The sequence below is a fragment of the Cebidichthys violaceus genome, unplaced genomic scaffold (assembly GCF_023349555.1).
Source record: "Cebidichthys violaceus isolate CVI_PGR_0920_01 unplaced genomic scaffold, fCebVio1.0.p SCAF_10, whole genome shotgun sequence".
Classification (NCBI taxonomy): Eukaryota; Metazoa; Chordata; class Actinopteri; order Perciformes; family Stichaeidae; genus Cebidichthys; species Cebidichthys violaceus.
In genome coordinates, this window is record NW_027176263.1 from 7,649,436 (window position 1) to 7,665,995 (window position 16,560).

Consider the following 16,560-nt stretch of genomic DNA (forward strand, 5'->3'; position numbering starts at 1 on the left):
GTTAACTTTAGACCGGAGCTCAATAGCTTGGTTAAATGGCATTTGATCTACTACAATATTTAAATCATGTTCTTGTTCATCTCCTTGAATGCCAAGTCTGGTTCAATATCACATGAAAGTCATGCTGCCTCCATTTTTCGGTAGTGATATATTACAGCTCATAAACTAAAACTGCAGTGAATTTATATTAATTTTTTTATTTTATTTTCATTAGTTTTTTAACCAGGCAATATTGTTTCAGGTTAATTTTAGTCTTTCTTAAAGGATTATTTTTTATTTAGTTTCAGACAACATTTTTTACTTGCCTCGCAGTAGCTTCTTATTTAAAGGTCAGAGAGCGGTATCAATCTGCTCATCTAACTCTTATAGCAAGGAGGTTAATGAGTCAAAAATGTCAAACTGTTCATTTCAGTCTGTATAATAATCTGTGGAACTATTCAGCTGCCTTAATTGATTCTGAGGCTGTGTGACAAATGACAGTGTGTCCTTGGTGTGCAGTAGTTTGTATATGCAGCGAGCCTTTGAGCCCCTGACATTCTGGCTGGGTGTGCATCAAATGCAGTGCAGTAATTACCTCGGACCCATTGGCTGTCTCTTTATGAATCCCCAAGTTATAATCTGTCAACACGCGTCTGACATCCGGGGTGGCGGTCTGTATGTAGATACAGCTTTCAGCCAGAGACAATCAGCTTGTCCTTGTGAATGAGACGGGAGACGATGGACCTCCTCGCTCTCACCTCAACCTTTTCAAATGAGCTTTTATTGTCCTGTTAAGAACAAATAGATGCAATTATTTGCGGAAATAAGGTAAGAAGCATGAGAGTTAGGAGCCATCATTTATTTGTTCAGACGGCCGAGCCCAGCGTGTTGCATATCTGAGGATGTCTCTGTCTCTCTCTGTCTCTCTCTCTCTCTCTCTCTCTCTCTCTCTCTCTCTCTCTCTCTCTCTCTCTCTCTCTCTCTCTCCTGCTTTATTGAATTTGTTTCTAAAAGCCAAAATATTACACACTCTGCCTGTCTGTAGTGCATTAATAAACACTAAAACTCTGTATTTCTCATATACAATTACAGATAAAATACCTCCACTGAAACTCTGTCAGGAACAAAGTCTTTGCACATTATCCTTACAATTCACATTTTTTTATTCCATACAGTACGTCCTTAAAATAAGATCAATATTCTTTACAGGAATAAGAGTGACCTTTTTAAGGAAGCTCCACTGAGGTCATGTGATCACACAGGTAACTCATTGGTGTTCGTGGAAGAGCCTGGTAGCAGCTGTGGCAGCAGTACATATGTCCAACAGAATACAGTTACGTGGCTGACTCAGACAGATCATACAAGTATTCTCTATGTGTTCCTCTGCGCCATCTTGAAAGGCTTCAGGGCCCTTCACTGGAGCACGTACTCATGGGGCTTCAGTCAGTAGTCTCTCAAGTTCCATCCCGTTCCTCTCCCAGTGCACTCTTAGATGGTAGTAGTAGTGTGGGCCGACTCATGGGAGGACTGCTGCCCCTGCCAAAGCAGAGGCACAGGCCAGCAGCTTCCACCAAAGACCCACACTCTCTTGGTCTCCTAGCAGTGCGTCCGAGTCCATGATGCTCAAAAGTGCCGTGAGCCATTCGAATTATTAACTCAGCCACGCTGGTAAGTGTTGTGGCCGACATTTCTTCGGCCTCCAGTTGCCCTTTAAGCTTCTCCCCACCGAGGTATTGCCCTCTGATGTCACCCAAGCCCTAAGTAACCTGGTGGAACTCAATGTGAGTCCCCATGTGCAGTCCGGAGGCCTGCAGAGGGCACAGGACTCATTTGATCCCACGAACACAAAAGGTCACTGCACTCACTCTGTCAGTGTGTGTGTTCTCTCAACGTAAATTTCTGCAACACTCTGACAAATAATTTTTGGAAGTGACTTGTCAGAAGCTCACCTACTGGTTGCACAGCACCTTTGATGACAGCATACTGTAGACACGCTTCTGGAGTAACTTTTAAAGATGTCTTTGAGTTTTCCATCTATGGTGAAGCGTGGAGCATCATCAAGTTTGTCTAGTGTCGCCCGGGCTCTTCCTAGAGATCCTAGCGGGTGCCTGAGAGGGCGAGGCTGGCCCCAAGACACACTGCCTCCTGTGATCTTCACAGGAAGTCCATCCATCCCCTCTGTGAGTGTCCCGTCACTGCCGAGCTGTTGGAGAAAGGAAGTCTCTCAAGCTGCTCTCAAATGGAAATAATGGATTGAGGGGGGAATAGTGTTGTCTATGTCACATGATGTAGGTGCGTACTTGTGTGTGTGTGTGTGTGTGTGTGTGTGTGTGTGTGTGTGTGTGTTTATATATATATATATCATAGGCCTACTGTGCTTAAGGTCATAAATAAACAATTAACAACATTACTTTTAAACAAAATTGTAAGTATTACACGTCAAATTTGAGATGGGATGAGATGAACAACGGCTGTTATGTGTTGTTGTGATTTACATACTGATACATTGTACTGCTTCTATGACACTATTTTCTCCAAGTAGATGTTGTGTTTTAGTCCCGTCAGAGAGTGCATCAACAATCTAGGAGATTAGCTGAAAGAGCCCGTCTGGTCTGCCTGTGTCGGCCAGTCTCTATGGCCAGGCTGTGATCACTGAGTCTGTACATAATCAATGTCTTTTTCAGTTTTGGATCCCTCACGGCGGCCACATAGTTTGCCACTGCATATTGTCTGTTTAGAGCCAAATAGCATTGACATTTGTTTCGAGTTTTTGTGCTGTCGTTTGCTTTTTCTTAAAGGGACAGTGTGTAACTTTTAGTGGCATCTAGTGGGTTGTGGCCTATTTATAATCTACAAAACAAGATTAAAAAAGTAGTTTGATGCTGTGGTGTAAATCCAGTCTGACTGTTGCTCAGGACATGATGTTCACTGAGGAGGTCTTTACAGTCGGCTGTTTGCTGCAGAATAATGTTCCCAGGCCGCTGCTGACACACATGCCTCGGTAATTGTTTAGGTCAAATTTATTTCCATTTTTGTGATAATTGCTTTACTCCAGGTGTCAGGGAGATGTCCAATGCTCAGAACAAGGTTTAATCATTTTAAAATGACATAGTTGAATTACGACTGCTAAATTTCAACATTTCATTTAATATACAATCAGGACCTTGTGTGATTTGCAGAAAGTGCCATTTTTATCCCATTTTGCTCCCTTTTCTTCTCTATAATTGTAGTGTCTCCAAATGGACGACGCTCCTGATTGTCAGGTTGTCTGTGGTCTTGAGTGTTTTTTTTCAGACTTCTGTATCAAACCACTTTTCAATGGAGACCTTTTCGGATTGGATAAATCTGCCACATTCTCAAATATGTTGTTTGTATCCTGTACAGCCTGATTCGGGCCATCAGTGCTGTGGTGGTGTATAAGGTGGTAAGAAAATGGTCTAATTGAGATTGCTACTGTTTGTCCATCAATAAGGTTGTTTACTGGGTTCTGGTACATGAGGGTCTGTTACTGTCTTTCTAATGGAAAGTGTAATTTCACTATGATCAGATACGGTTGTTAGGGGGCTGACTGTGAATGCTCTCTACTAGGTCTACTAGGTCAGTAATGCTATAATCTACTGTGCTATTGCCAAGAAGAGAGCTGTGTGTAATGACCAAGGGAGTCCTCTCGAAGCCGGCCGCTAATGATGTACCGACCCAGTGTTCGACAAAGTTCTCCATGTGGGGATGTGAGGGAGGGCAGTGCTGATTTGGGCAGGTGTACGTTTGTCTCCCTGTGGGTTAATAGAATCTGGTTCTAGACCTATTAAGGTCCCTGCAGATAAGTACGCTTTCCTGGGCCTGGTAGTGATTGATCTCATCTTCTAGACTGGAGAAATTATTTTCATTATAATAATGGGATTTTGATGGGAGGTGAAATATGCTGTACACATGAATCTTTATCTGTAGCGACAACCTCTCTCCTTATTTTGAGCCAAATTAAAAAATGCTTTTTTTTTTTTTATTCTATTGAGTGTACACTGTTTCCCTTTTAAATAAGCATTCCTTCTGAATCCCTGCCCTGGATTACCTTTTTCTGATTGGTGGATGGGAACACAATCTCTCTGTAGACAAAGGGACAACCAGTGGAAATGTCTCCTCTACGCCAGGTCTTCTGCAAAAACAAACACATCTGCATCTCCTAACTCTTTTGTTAAGCATTGGGTCTTGCTTCAAAGGCCAAAAGCAGCGGATCTCAGGCCCGGACCTCAGGCCCTGGACATTCCAACATGGGGGGGGGGGTGTTAGGGTTTGTGTCTGCTGCTCTCCTCACTGACTGAGCGTAAAGTTACTGGGGTTGGGATGGACCCAAAATGTTGAAGTATTTATCTTTGTCAAACACTATTGTCAATGTTTTGCTTTAAAACATGCTTTATAAATTAACATGACTTGACTATAAGTTAGGTTTCTTACAACCTTTTGGCCAATATTACCCATACTTGGCACAACACCAGTTCAAATTAAAGACTCAATTGAGGTCAAGGAAATGGTATCTTCAATTGGATTAAACAATCCAACTTGAACCCAACCGTCAAAAGCATTGTTTTGAGGGCTAATGGCACCATTACCATTTGATACATCAAAAGATCCATGAGGTAAAGATTGTTTTTCACATTGCAGAACTATTTTTAGGTTCAACCCGTGCGAAACAGAAAAGATTCAGGCTACTTTCATTTCAAATACAAAGCAAATCAAATAAGCAGACAAAGATTAATTGCATGCATGTTATTCTAATAGAAACCAGTAACAGCTGATACACACAATCACCTCCTTACCTGTGAGTCATTTGTCTTCACCATCATGCTTCATGTTCCATCACCTTTCCTCTCATCTCTGTGTGCAACACATAAAAGTTTGATACAAACAGAATTTATCTTTATTTCTTGCACAGGAACAGATGCATAAGCATAAGTATTCACTAAATAGACTAATATGAATTCTATAACGAGTGCTGTGGCTGCATAAACAATGTAAGCAAATGTGATAAACTTGGCAAACCAACGAAAAACCAACAGCTGCCAGTTCTTTTTACTGCGCCCAAGGCTGCAGACTAATGGACAAGAATCACCATGGATGGATGTGTGGACTAATGGCAAAGAGATGTGAAAACAGCTGTAAAGTCTTTAAGCACCTTAGTCTCCATTCTTTGTGCAAAACAAGAAAATGTACAATGAGTAATGGCTCTTTTTTTGTTTATCCTTTTTGTAATCTGAATGTGAGAGTTTTATCAGTGGCATTCACTTCAAGAAAAGCACCAACATCCGTAGCAGGCTTTGGGATTTCGGCTCTTGGCTGGTGTCGAGCTGGCGGCAGTCTTGTTATGAAAATGGATCTGAGAGCGCTTCTGGCAAAGGCTGCATGAACATCACTGGCATACAAAGACTTTCCAGGAACACTGTTAACTTCAAACTCATAGGCGCAAATAAGCACAAGAGTTGGTTTTGAGGAAGGGCGGAGAATAGTTGAAAGGAGGAAAATTATATTTACAGCTATTCATTATTCAATTATTTGATCATCAGCATTTTTATTCTTGTCAGTTTCAACACAAATGGGGTTTTTTTGCATCTTTTTGCGTGAAGTCAAATCAGCAATTCTTCATGTAACCTCAACAACCAATCGTTTTTAGCTCAGGACCAAGGAATAATAATTTGTCGTTAGATACTTTATGGAGAACGGCTTGGAATACGTACCGAGCTACTCGCCTGACTGATGGCGTGTCTGATGGCTGAGTGCAATCTTCGGTCCTCTGGGAGCAGATTCCCGTTCCTTCTGCTCTGGAAAGAAGCAGTACAAGTAGTAAATGCTATTTTGCAGAAAGGCAAAGGCAGCATAATGTGAGTCGTGTTACAGTACTGCAGAGTTAGACTGTCTAGTAATTGTACAATACAACTTCACAACAGCAGCACTTCAGCACAGTATGATTTCAGCTTCACTGTGGAAAAAAAACTATATTAAACTCTATTATTTTGTTCCCAATGTTCAGGCAACTGGCACATCATCATACAATAACATTTGAAAAAGACTGTTGGATATAAATGGAAGCTGCTGTGCTTTTATCCCACTTTAAATGCCATATTGTTTTTATAAAGTTTTGATGAAAGTTCTTTCATTAATAATGCTATTATGATGACTTTAGTTTTGAAAGTTATGTTGCCTTGCAGTCATGACAGCTCATTAAGAGTGATGACAATGTGGTGGGTGTTTTGGTAAAAATCAACAAATTTGCTACATTACAGTAAAAAAAATAATAATTTGAGGAGAAATCATAGCATATTTGTACATGTAATAAATGGGAAGCCATGAGTTATTGCAACCTTACAAGAGAAGTGTGTCTTCTAACTCTTGAGCACCGATATAAACAGCTATTGGTGCTGTGTCTTGCTCTTCTGGCTCAGCTTTGTTCATAAATCTTGTTCTGCATTAACAGCACAAGTGTGCAATTAAGGTACCATGAATACATTTTCAAAAGGAATTGCACCTTTGAAAAAATGTCAGAAGAAGAGCATGAATAATGAATAGGCCAGCAGGTATCTGTCCATGGGGATTAAGTAAGGCTGCATTTGTGCAGCTATAAAACACATAAATAGGATTTATTGCAGAAACGGCAAAAAGAAAAATAAGTGGTGCGGATGAAATAAAAAGACAAACACGTGTTTGGGTATGAAATAATAGGTACAGTAAATATAATTTCTATTTAATAAATGAGTCCTACAGTTTTCTACATTATGTATGTATAATTAATCTACCCAGCCATATTGCATACACATACTTCTCCTCAAGCCAGCCTTGTGTAGTCACCACTCTGCTGTTCCACCAATCAGATGATTAATTACTTCTAATCACACTGCAGTTTTAGTACGATTTCATTTCCTTTATTCCTTTTGTTTCCATTATTTTAATTGCATATCTGTGCTTCATTGTGTTTTTAATGAGATGTCAGAGTTATAAAAGCTGCGTACTGTAGCACTTGTAGTTGATGTAAATGAGCTTTAATGGTGGGTTCATGAGAATGTGCAGCGAGGTGGAGATTGTGTTTCCTTTGAGAGTGCGCACATGGTGAGACACAAGGAAACAACACTCTTAATCATCAAACATAAATGGACAAGTTCAGTTGTAAAGTATGATTAAGTATTAACAAAAATTATTACTCATTAACGCTGGAAAATAAAATCTATCAAGGAGGCCTAATGAGCTAAACCTGCTGGTTTTCTGTGAGATATGTCTCATTTAAATGCTAAAAGTAAATGATCTCAACAAAAGTGACCACAACTACTGTCATTTACAACGTGACAATGGGATAACACTCCTGGTGAATATTTCCACTCACCTGTTACATTTGTCTCTGCTTTGACCAAATCACACACAAGTGTGTTTCTTTAACTATAGAGAAAAAAAAACAATGTGATAAGGAATATGTCACTACTATGTATCATCAACAATAAACAAGTACAGACTGACGGACTGCATGCAACGTAATATGCAATTTTTACAATACATAGCACAGAACAGTCATTGCATTCCATCACTGTGAAAAAAGTAAACCAATTCAAGGAGTTATAAATAACATTTTATAGAAGTTTTTAGCAAATTGCTGGAATTTATCTCTATCACTGAGGTGATGTTTAGTTTGCCGGACATTATTTTAGTGTCTTTTATTATTTCTTTTATCACAGTTTAGCTGAATTCCTTATGAACTATTTAGTTAGCGGTTTTATATTTGGGGTTAAAAAGGGCAGGTTTACTTTTTTTTAAGTGGAAGTTAGCATTTGCAGATTAAATTATTATTATTATTATTAGGGTTACCTTCTTAGTGTTTAGTCTTCCTTTCAGTCCCGTGATTTACACTCTTAATGAGAGCCAGGCTTCAGACGGACTAATCCCAAAACAGAATTCAAATCGCTATAATGGACTTGATGTTTAAAGTGCGGACAGTTACAGTGCATGTACAGCTTTTTCAGGTTGAATGACAGAAATGCAAAAAGTGGTTAGCAGAGACATCGATGAGTCGGAAAGATACTAGACACAGCACATTGAGTGCATTCTATCAGAGGATGAATACCAAGATCTACATCCTGTATGGCCCATTGTGCGCTTCACGAGCCAGCTTCAAACGCTGAGCGTATTGTTATAATGTAGGAGGACGTCTTACCTCTTTTAACTCCATATCATTCTCACAGTCAATCAGTGTCTGTTTAATGATGTAAAACGTCACAGAATGGATTAAGGAGAGAAATTTATTAGTTTCCAAATAAGAAGGTGATCAAAGAGTCAAGGACAATTGAGCAGGAATATAAATTATTGAACAAATTAGTCATTTGGGACAGGTTTGTGGGCTTTCTTTATGAAACGAGTTAGCTGTTACCTGAAAGCAGATGTTCATGTTAACAAACAATTTATAGCTCCATAGCCTCCTATTTAGAGAGTCTTACACACTGCGTTGAGGTTTATGTTATTTTTATTAAATGCTTTATGTACAAATACAGATTACACACAGGACAAAGCACGCATTAGAAATGACACACTGTACATTGCTGATTGCTTTCAAACCAAACAAAAGAATGTGTTTTGCACGATAACGATCTCACATCTCATTTCATTTAAAGTCACAGTATAACTTAGGCTAACTTTAGTCTGTGGTATCAACTCAGTTTTACCATGAAGTCATCAGAGGTTCATAAAGCATTCAGTTATGGGGAAACTTGAGGTTCGATTTAGATTTCTGAACATTAAACATTTTTATAAGAAATGTTCAGGTCATTTAGTCACTTTGCATTCATGTTTTCCTTTCTGGAAAAGGTTCGGTTTCTATCTGTTGTGTTCTGAGCAGTGTGTGGTTCTCATAATGATTTCTTTTGCAAATCCTGCAACAAATTAAAGCCACGGCTGGAATCAAACAGGAATAAAAGTGAAAACTTCTGCGAACCAACCACTGATCTGCAGATGCTTGAAAAGATAAATTAACCACAAAAATGTATTTTCACTAAGCCAAACAATGAATTAATTTGTGGTCTTGAAAAAGCCAGTCTGTATCTAAAAAGGTTATGTTTACACTGTCAGGTATTAGTCTGGACAAGATCCACTTAAACCAGACTGAGCCCACAGCCAGACCAATCCGTGAACTGTGGAGAAAGGTGGTGTAGGTTGAAAAAATCATTTAAAATCTGAAGTTACATTTGCTCTGCAGCTCTGGCTGGTTAAAGACTCATCCTGCCTGCCTGTTAAGCCATTTTGGGTGACCCACAATAAGCTGAGCTGGGTTTGTGCGCCGTTTTCTTTTAGGCTGCTAAATTAGGAAAAACTGTCAATATGTTTTGAAGAGGTTCTCCCTACTTTTTGCCCTTGCAGGGGTGCAATCAAGAGTATTTGTCGAACTGCAGGGGCAACTAAAATTTGAAAAATGTGAGTCTGACAACTTTGAGTTTGTGTTCTGTGTTGCAAAATTAGGACTCTAAAATCTCTAATCTGAGCATCTCCAGTGGCAAAAATATTGTTGAGCTATGGCCAATAAACCTTGATAATCACTGCATTAAAGGCAATGAAATTAAAGTAATTTGTCAACATCCGAGTCATAACTTGGAAAATCTGCAGTTTAATGTCAAAAAAATGAAAAAAAAACTACCGTCATTTTTTGGGATTGACAGAGGTGGAATGAAGGACATTTAAACAGCCAATTCTAAGAAAAATCTTCCTGTGAATGGATGAATATGGATGAATGTTTATTTTCATTTCCTTTCTAAATTTTAAATAAAGGACTTTATCCTCAATGAATAAATAATTGGTTAAATTTGTGGATTTATGGGGTTCATTTTTATTTCAATTTCTAAAGGAGACAAACAAAAAAAAGTAGATGTTACAACATTTTATGAGGAATTAGAAAATATATATAAAAGTTTAAAATTGGAGGTCACATATCTGGAGCACCTTCAGTATCTACCATAGGGATGTTTTCTGTAGCCCCCTCTTGTCAGCCGTAAAACTGGGGCTTTGAGGCTGGGACGGGTAGTCGCCCACTCCTCCTCTGCAAAGACAGTTAAACACACATTGTAGGAAGCTGCTGCATCCACCATGCTGCCACAAAGTCAAACTGTGAGCTGGGGTGTCGTATACTTTCCTCTCACATCCCATTTAACCAGAGACAAGAAAATTCAAGCGAGTAAATTCTATCCCAGGTACTTTAGAGGCTTCTCTCCACGGAAAATTAATTTCATAAGCACTTTGCCCTCTGTTGGACCAATACCGAGATCTGACTGTCAGCAGCACCTTCCTTGGAGCCAAATTACATAAACACGGCCACCTCTGCTGCATGGCACATTGCACTGCTTCCAAATAAGAAAGTGTTTATGGAGCAGAAAATCAAATCATTGCCCCCTTGGTTTTTGGTTTGGTCCGACCTCAACACCCTGGTGCACAATTCATTGTGCTGAAAATGAATGAGCCTGCAAACCCGCTGTGGCAACCGGCTTATCGTCGCTGTCATGTGACAACCTTGTAACTCCACTTTTGGTCTTTTTTTTTTACATTTTAGTTTAAATGGAAGCTTTTAGTTTTGATCAACCATTGAAGTACATTTACTTCACATTCTCTTTTGCTTTTCTGACAGCAGTGTTGTGTGCACAGCAGAGGTTACTAAGCCAACAGTAACAGCTTTTCTGGAGGAAGCCCATGAGGGCACATATCCAAAAGGCAAAACACTTTTTTTACAGTGGGCATCGGTTAGCCCCCTGAGCTTCCACTGGCACATTTACTGTTCGAGTCAAATGCAGCTTGTAGCCAGGAAGGTAGGAGGGCTGATGCATGCAGGAGCGGCCCCCTCGGTGACGATGGTTTGAAGTGGGCTGGAACCACAAGGCGTTTTCCTTTGTTTCTCTGCTTCACAACATCTTTTAAATATCAGCGCAGCAGCAGTCAGGATTGTGTGGCAGAGACTAGGTCTAAGGATGTTTCTTAAAAAGCCTGTTTTTAAAATCATACATTGTGTCCACAGATGTGACTAATTGCATTAAACAATAGAGTCAAATTACTGTTGCTTTTGTGAAATATTACCGGCTTAATGTCGGGTACAAGGGTAGCACTGGAAAACGTTTTAGCAGACTAGTTGTTATTGCACACTGAATGTGTTGCAGATATTACTTTAGTGACTATACTGATGCAAATAGATATTGTACAACCTAATGCTGGACTCTATCAGTCATGATCAAATAACCTACCAATTTATTATTTTTTCGATTATCTGACTAATTGTTTGGTCAGAAAATCATGAAAAATCACACTTCACAATCACAATTTACTAAAGCACACGGTGACAAATTGCTTGTTCGTCTGACCGACAGTCCAAACCCAAAGATGTTCAATTAACGATGATATAAAACGTATCTAACTAACTGTTTAAGCTCTAATTGTGTGATGATGACCGTTTTCCTTTTGCTACGTTAGAAGTAGAGAACGAGAAGGGACGACTCGTGAAAAAGAGTGTGACTCGTGTTTGGATCGATGTTCAACTCACAAAAACAAAGTTCTGCTTTGTACAAAATAAGCAGTACTTACCATAGTTGTTGTAGGATTCATCACTGGTTCCATGTCTATATTCATAATAATCTGAAATGCTGAACAGACAGAGTGGTAACATCAGTCAAAATTATTATTTTTTTAAATAAGGGAAGATGGTGAAATGTTTTGTTTAGGTAAATAGTATTTAAAGTATACATAAGGTTGGCATTATTCTATATTTTCCTTATCATCTACAAATACCATCTTTAAAAACAGGTCACACATCTGTATTTTTTTTAAATATATATAAGGCTGAGTTATTTCCTGAAACAGCTGGGTGTAAATCGTGCATTTGTTGGGGACTATTTTCCGCTGTGGATTAATACACATTTGGTGCTCCAGTGAGTATTTACATCAGCAGGACAGTGTAAGTGGGATTAACTACAGTGCTAATGTTGCTCACTGATGTGTTTTTAATAGTTTTTGGACGACAGTGGAGCTCTATGGCGCAGAGGACTAAGATATATCAAATTTTGGATGGACAGATGATAATTGTTAGTTGGAACAACTCATTGTTTTTGTCTCATTCTTTCTGAGTTGTTGACAATAAGAAACATAAATATCACCAGGCTTATCCTTTATCAAATTATAGATACAAGGTGCTAATTTATGGTTCAGATTGAATGTTCTGTGTAAACAAAGTAAGTCAAGTGGAGGTCTTAATGTCTTATTAATGAACATATGTCATGCTGAAACGTACAGCTGGTCACAGTGGACCTTTCACAGGCTGTATTGTAAGTAAACATAGACAGATGGTGATTGGAAAAAACGTGCTTTGTTGTTTATCCAGTGTGTGTGTGTGTGTGTGTGTGTGTGTGTGTGTGTGTAAACATCACCTCTTTGACTGATTGCTGTAGTTATCCTCATAGGCTTCGTAACTCTCGTCATCATATTCCCCACCATACCCATCATCGTAGCCCTGTGAGAAAACACGCAGTTAGCATTAAAGTCTCCTTATCTCTATCCAGTCTAACTGGTTAGAAGTGAATATCAAAACAATCAATACCTAGCTCCTCAGGCAAAGTCCATTACTTTGTGTCCATAATAAGAGAGGAAACGGGGGGAAAAAAAATCATGTCTAACAGAGAATATTGATTAAGGCTTGCAGGAGAGCATCTCTCACTAGTGGAGCCTAATGGACACCTTCTGAGTCTTAAACCGCAATATGGATCTCAACTGTTGATAAGTAGCTACTCGAGAAACAAACACAAAAAGCCAGCGAGTAACTGCAGTCGTGTTCAATAACAGTAAAAGTGGCAAAACAGCATGCAGCAAACAGGCAAAGACTTTCTGAATGTGTCTATAAATGCTTTGCAGAATGTCTCTCCTCCAACATTGCCTCCTCTTGGCATTGGTTACCACATCTGTGCAGCTGTGAAACTGGTAAAACATATACAGAGTATTACACTTGTTTGTATATCTCTAACAACGTGTTCTCTCCCAACACAGAAGAAAGATCCTCCGTTGTGTTCGATGGGGAAACTGAGACAGTATCAGTATTGCAAGCTAATGTAAGTAAGTAATGGCAATGAGCTCAACGTGTAGTTTTTTTTGTCTGCAGTGTAAATCCTATTGCAAATATCGGTGTTGAGCCTCAGACTGTTTTTTTCCGCCCCAGTAATCCGGTCAATGAGTGTTTACATCTACAGAGGACTCAACCAAGTTATGCAAGTAACCTGGTTTCGGACCAATTCAAGTAAACATTGATAATTGTGGCATGTAAACAACTCACTCCTTTCACTTTGGAGTTTTGCCAGCTGCATAAATGTTCACATAATCGATTCGGGATGAGCAGCTCTTTCCTATGTATTAGACGCTAAAGTTGCTGCTCCTTTTCATATTTATTTTTATAACTGGTGGACTTCATGGTATAAAAACCACTGGGGACTGGTTCGACATGTTCCTCTCACTTTACAAAATCCCATTTTGGTCCACGTCACTTTTACAGTTTCAGTTGATTTACTCCTAAAGTCTCTTTAAACAAGCTGATATCTTTTGACTGTCCTGCTGCCAAAACCCTGATCAGGTGAGGAGTTGATATGCTTTCAATTATGACTGTGCACTCACAGCAATTAAGTTTTATGAGCAGGAGCGAGTGCTTTTGGGTGTTAATGCCCTGGCTGGAGTTTTTTTTTAAACTACTAAAAGTTTGTTTATTTATAGTTCGTACACTTCTAAAAGTATTCTGGAATTGAACATAAATCAAAGATAAGGCACTAAAGGACACATGCCCCTTATACAGAAAGAGCATTATTCACCATAAACTATTCATCATCCGGACTCTACCAAGGAAACTAGACAGTTATTGGTCAGTGCAATAATAAAGCAGCAATTTACATTACATTACTAATTTATATCCAATTTTCATACAGCTACCAGCACAATAACCACTTTCATGCTAGATTTAGGTCAATAGATGTATATAAATGCAGGAAACAGCAAACACTTCTGAGTTCATTCGGTCCGCACCACTTCTTAAACCAAACCTACGCTCTTTAGTGGACTGATCTGTCTGAAAAAAGTACTCCTTATAATATTCCGATAAATAGTTTATTCATGACGGCAGGGATAATCAATCTCAGAGGACCAAAGGTGCTCGTAAACAGCTTAACTTGAATAACACCTTAACTGGAGCAAGGCCAAAGTGTAGCTATAGTCTGCTCTTGTAATTGTTGGATCTGGCTCATTGAGAGATATTTAGTGGAATTTGAAGTGCGTACGTTTCTTTTTCATCATGATCTAATCTCTTCTAATCCTTTCCAAGCTTGCTATTTAAATCAAGCTGCGCCGTGATGCATACAAGTGCTCACTTTCTTTTAGAGATCGAATACATTTTAAATCAGCAGAATGAAATTTGTTGAAACTGCAATGAAGTTGGATTATGCCAGCCGTGGTTTCAACAGCGTATTATTTCTGTCTGCCTGTAACAATGGAGTAATATCATTTTGCTGTTGATGTGGCTGCTTTTGGTAATGTTTGTAACATCAGAGCAGACACATCAGTGTGAAGGACACAAAGGAAATTACATTCAAGGCACTTGTACACACTCTCCTTCTCCTTTCGGGTAATGCTGAATCCAACAGCTCTGGTTGCTGTGTGGCTTTATTTGTACGAACATGAATTTGACTAAATTAAAGTTAGGGATTATGTCAGGGATTAAGTTGTTCAGGGGATCCAATACTTCTCATTTTCTTGCATGAGTCCTTCTCTACAAAGACAGAGTCAGAGAGAGACCTGCGTATCTCAGTAATTGACTGTTTTGTTAGCAATCCCATATGACAAATCGCTCCACACTGGACTGTAAATGTAAAGCGATCCGTGGATCCATTTCAGTCAAATGAATTCTAAAAATAAACCTTCAGTCATGGTAAAGAATTACAGGAATAAAAAGTAATATAAAACTTGAGTTTTTTTTATAGTATTTGTTATACCAATTACCTGTAATAATACACATGCTTCCTTTAGACATATAAGGAATGTCTTCTGGTGTTCTTAGTACATTAAATATGAAAAAAGTGACCTCCCGTCCTGTCACATGATCTGGCCAAAATCACAACATAGCTTCTTGCAAGCAAGTGGCCGTATACTGTAAAGAGGCGCTACGTGGTCCCGACTCATTCTGCCGACGCATGATGGATGTAGCGGTGTAGTAGAGGGGAAGAAACAATACAAATACAATACAAATAGTTTTGATGCAGTTTGTCTGCTGAGTTATCAATATGTGTAATATGTATGTATTACTATCCAGGAGGTATAGAGCAAGATGTATTTTCAACTCTATTTTTACATTTTCATAAAAAAAAAAAAAAAAAAGAAGTATTGCAATATGTTTCGTATCGCAACATATCGTGATATATTGTACGTATCGTATCATGATATATTGTACATATCGTATCGTGATATATTGTACGTATCGTATTGTGAGGTGCTTGCCAATACACAGCCCTAATAAATAGTGCGTGACCTTTGTAGCAGCTCTTTTGGTTTTGCATCTTTTTCTTGGTTCATTTTTGAAAATTATATTTCAAATAAACTATTATGCAAATGTGTATAAATGTGTGATGACAAATTAGAGTGGTGAAATTTGTGATGCCAACCGAGCTATCCCCATGACAACCAAACCAAAAATCTATCTGCTGAGGAAGACAATGCAATGGAAGTACATGCATGACTGGTTCTAGATGACAGGATTTATATGAACAAAACAATGTGTAAATACAAGCTGTGACTATTTGCTGTTTTATTTACGGGTTGAATTATCTAACAGGGACAGATAAGCAATGTCAGGAAGAAGCAAAGCAGTGCAACACATGTTCTGTATAATGAAACCTTAATTCAGCGTCAATTCAAAGAAAACACAACACAACGTTCATCACACTCTGATTTATCTCTCTGCTGACCTCAGTATGAGTTTGACCAACAACACAGACAACAAGGTGCTATGTGTAAATAGTCCGGCTACTAATTAATGAGGCTCAAGTCCTCAAGTTTGACTCTCATCTGTAAAAACAATTAACACCGGTCCTTTTTTAACAAGGCAGAGGAAATAAATCAAATGTTAACATAAGGGTGGAGAGTCCTCGCTCAGTGTAATTAGGACAGCGAGAACCTAAAGGCCCTTAGCACTGTGCTTCATTATCAATTGACAACCTGTATGTCCCCTGACAGTGACTGATCTTCTTAGGGAGCTGCCTGTGAATGCCTCGGCACACAGCAGAATGGGGAGGAAAATGAGATTTTCAGCCTTTTGTCTCAGTGAATAGATGCTGCTCTTCACTGCTTACCTGCAAATTCAATCAGCATGAGCCTTTTGTTGTCGGCTACATGCATATGAGTTTGCTTTTGAATGTATTTTCTCAACTCGTGTCATGTTTAAATTTGAGAAAAGGGCACAGTTAATAATTGAGATGGATCTTTATCTTTCAAGAATAGGGAATTAAACTATATATTATTTGTCATAGTGGTTCAACAGAGGCTCAAGAATAAAAATAAACA

General features: G+C 38.8%; 1 protein-coding gene and 1 pseudogene across 1 annotated transcript in view; both read right to left on the bottom strand.

Annotated features, from left to right (window-relative positions):
- Window positions 1-1,205: 1,205 nt before the first annotated feature.
- LOC137878383 (mitochondrial ubiquitin ligase activator of nfkb 1-A pseudogene) lies at window positions 1,206-4,820 on the bottom strand (annotated as a pseudogene).
- khdrbs2 (KH domain containing, RNA binding, signal transduction associated 2) overlaps window positions 1,982-16,560 on the bottom strand; it is a 59,938-nt gene continuing 45,359 nt past the window's right edge. Inside the window, 10 exon segments of the mRNA XM_068717831.1 lie at window positions 1,982-2,182; window positions 4,049-4,132; window positions 4,794-4,851; window positions 5,709-5,739; window positions 5,742-5,821; window positions 7,346-7,363; window positions 7,365-7,398; window positions 9,953-10,036; window positions 11,563-11,621; window positions 12,402-12,484. Coding sequence (XP_068573932.1) covers window positions 4,824-4,851; window positions 5,709-5,739; window positions 5,742-5,821; window positions 7,346-7,363; window positions 7,365-7,398; window positions 9,953-10,036; window positions 11,563-11,621; window positions 12,402-12,484 — 417 coding nt within the window. The 3' untranslated portion in view covers window positions 1,982-2,182; window positions 4,049-4,132; window positions 4,794-4,823.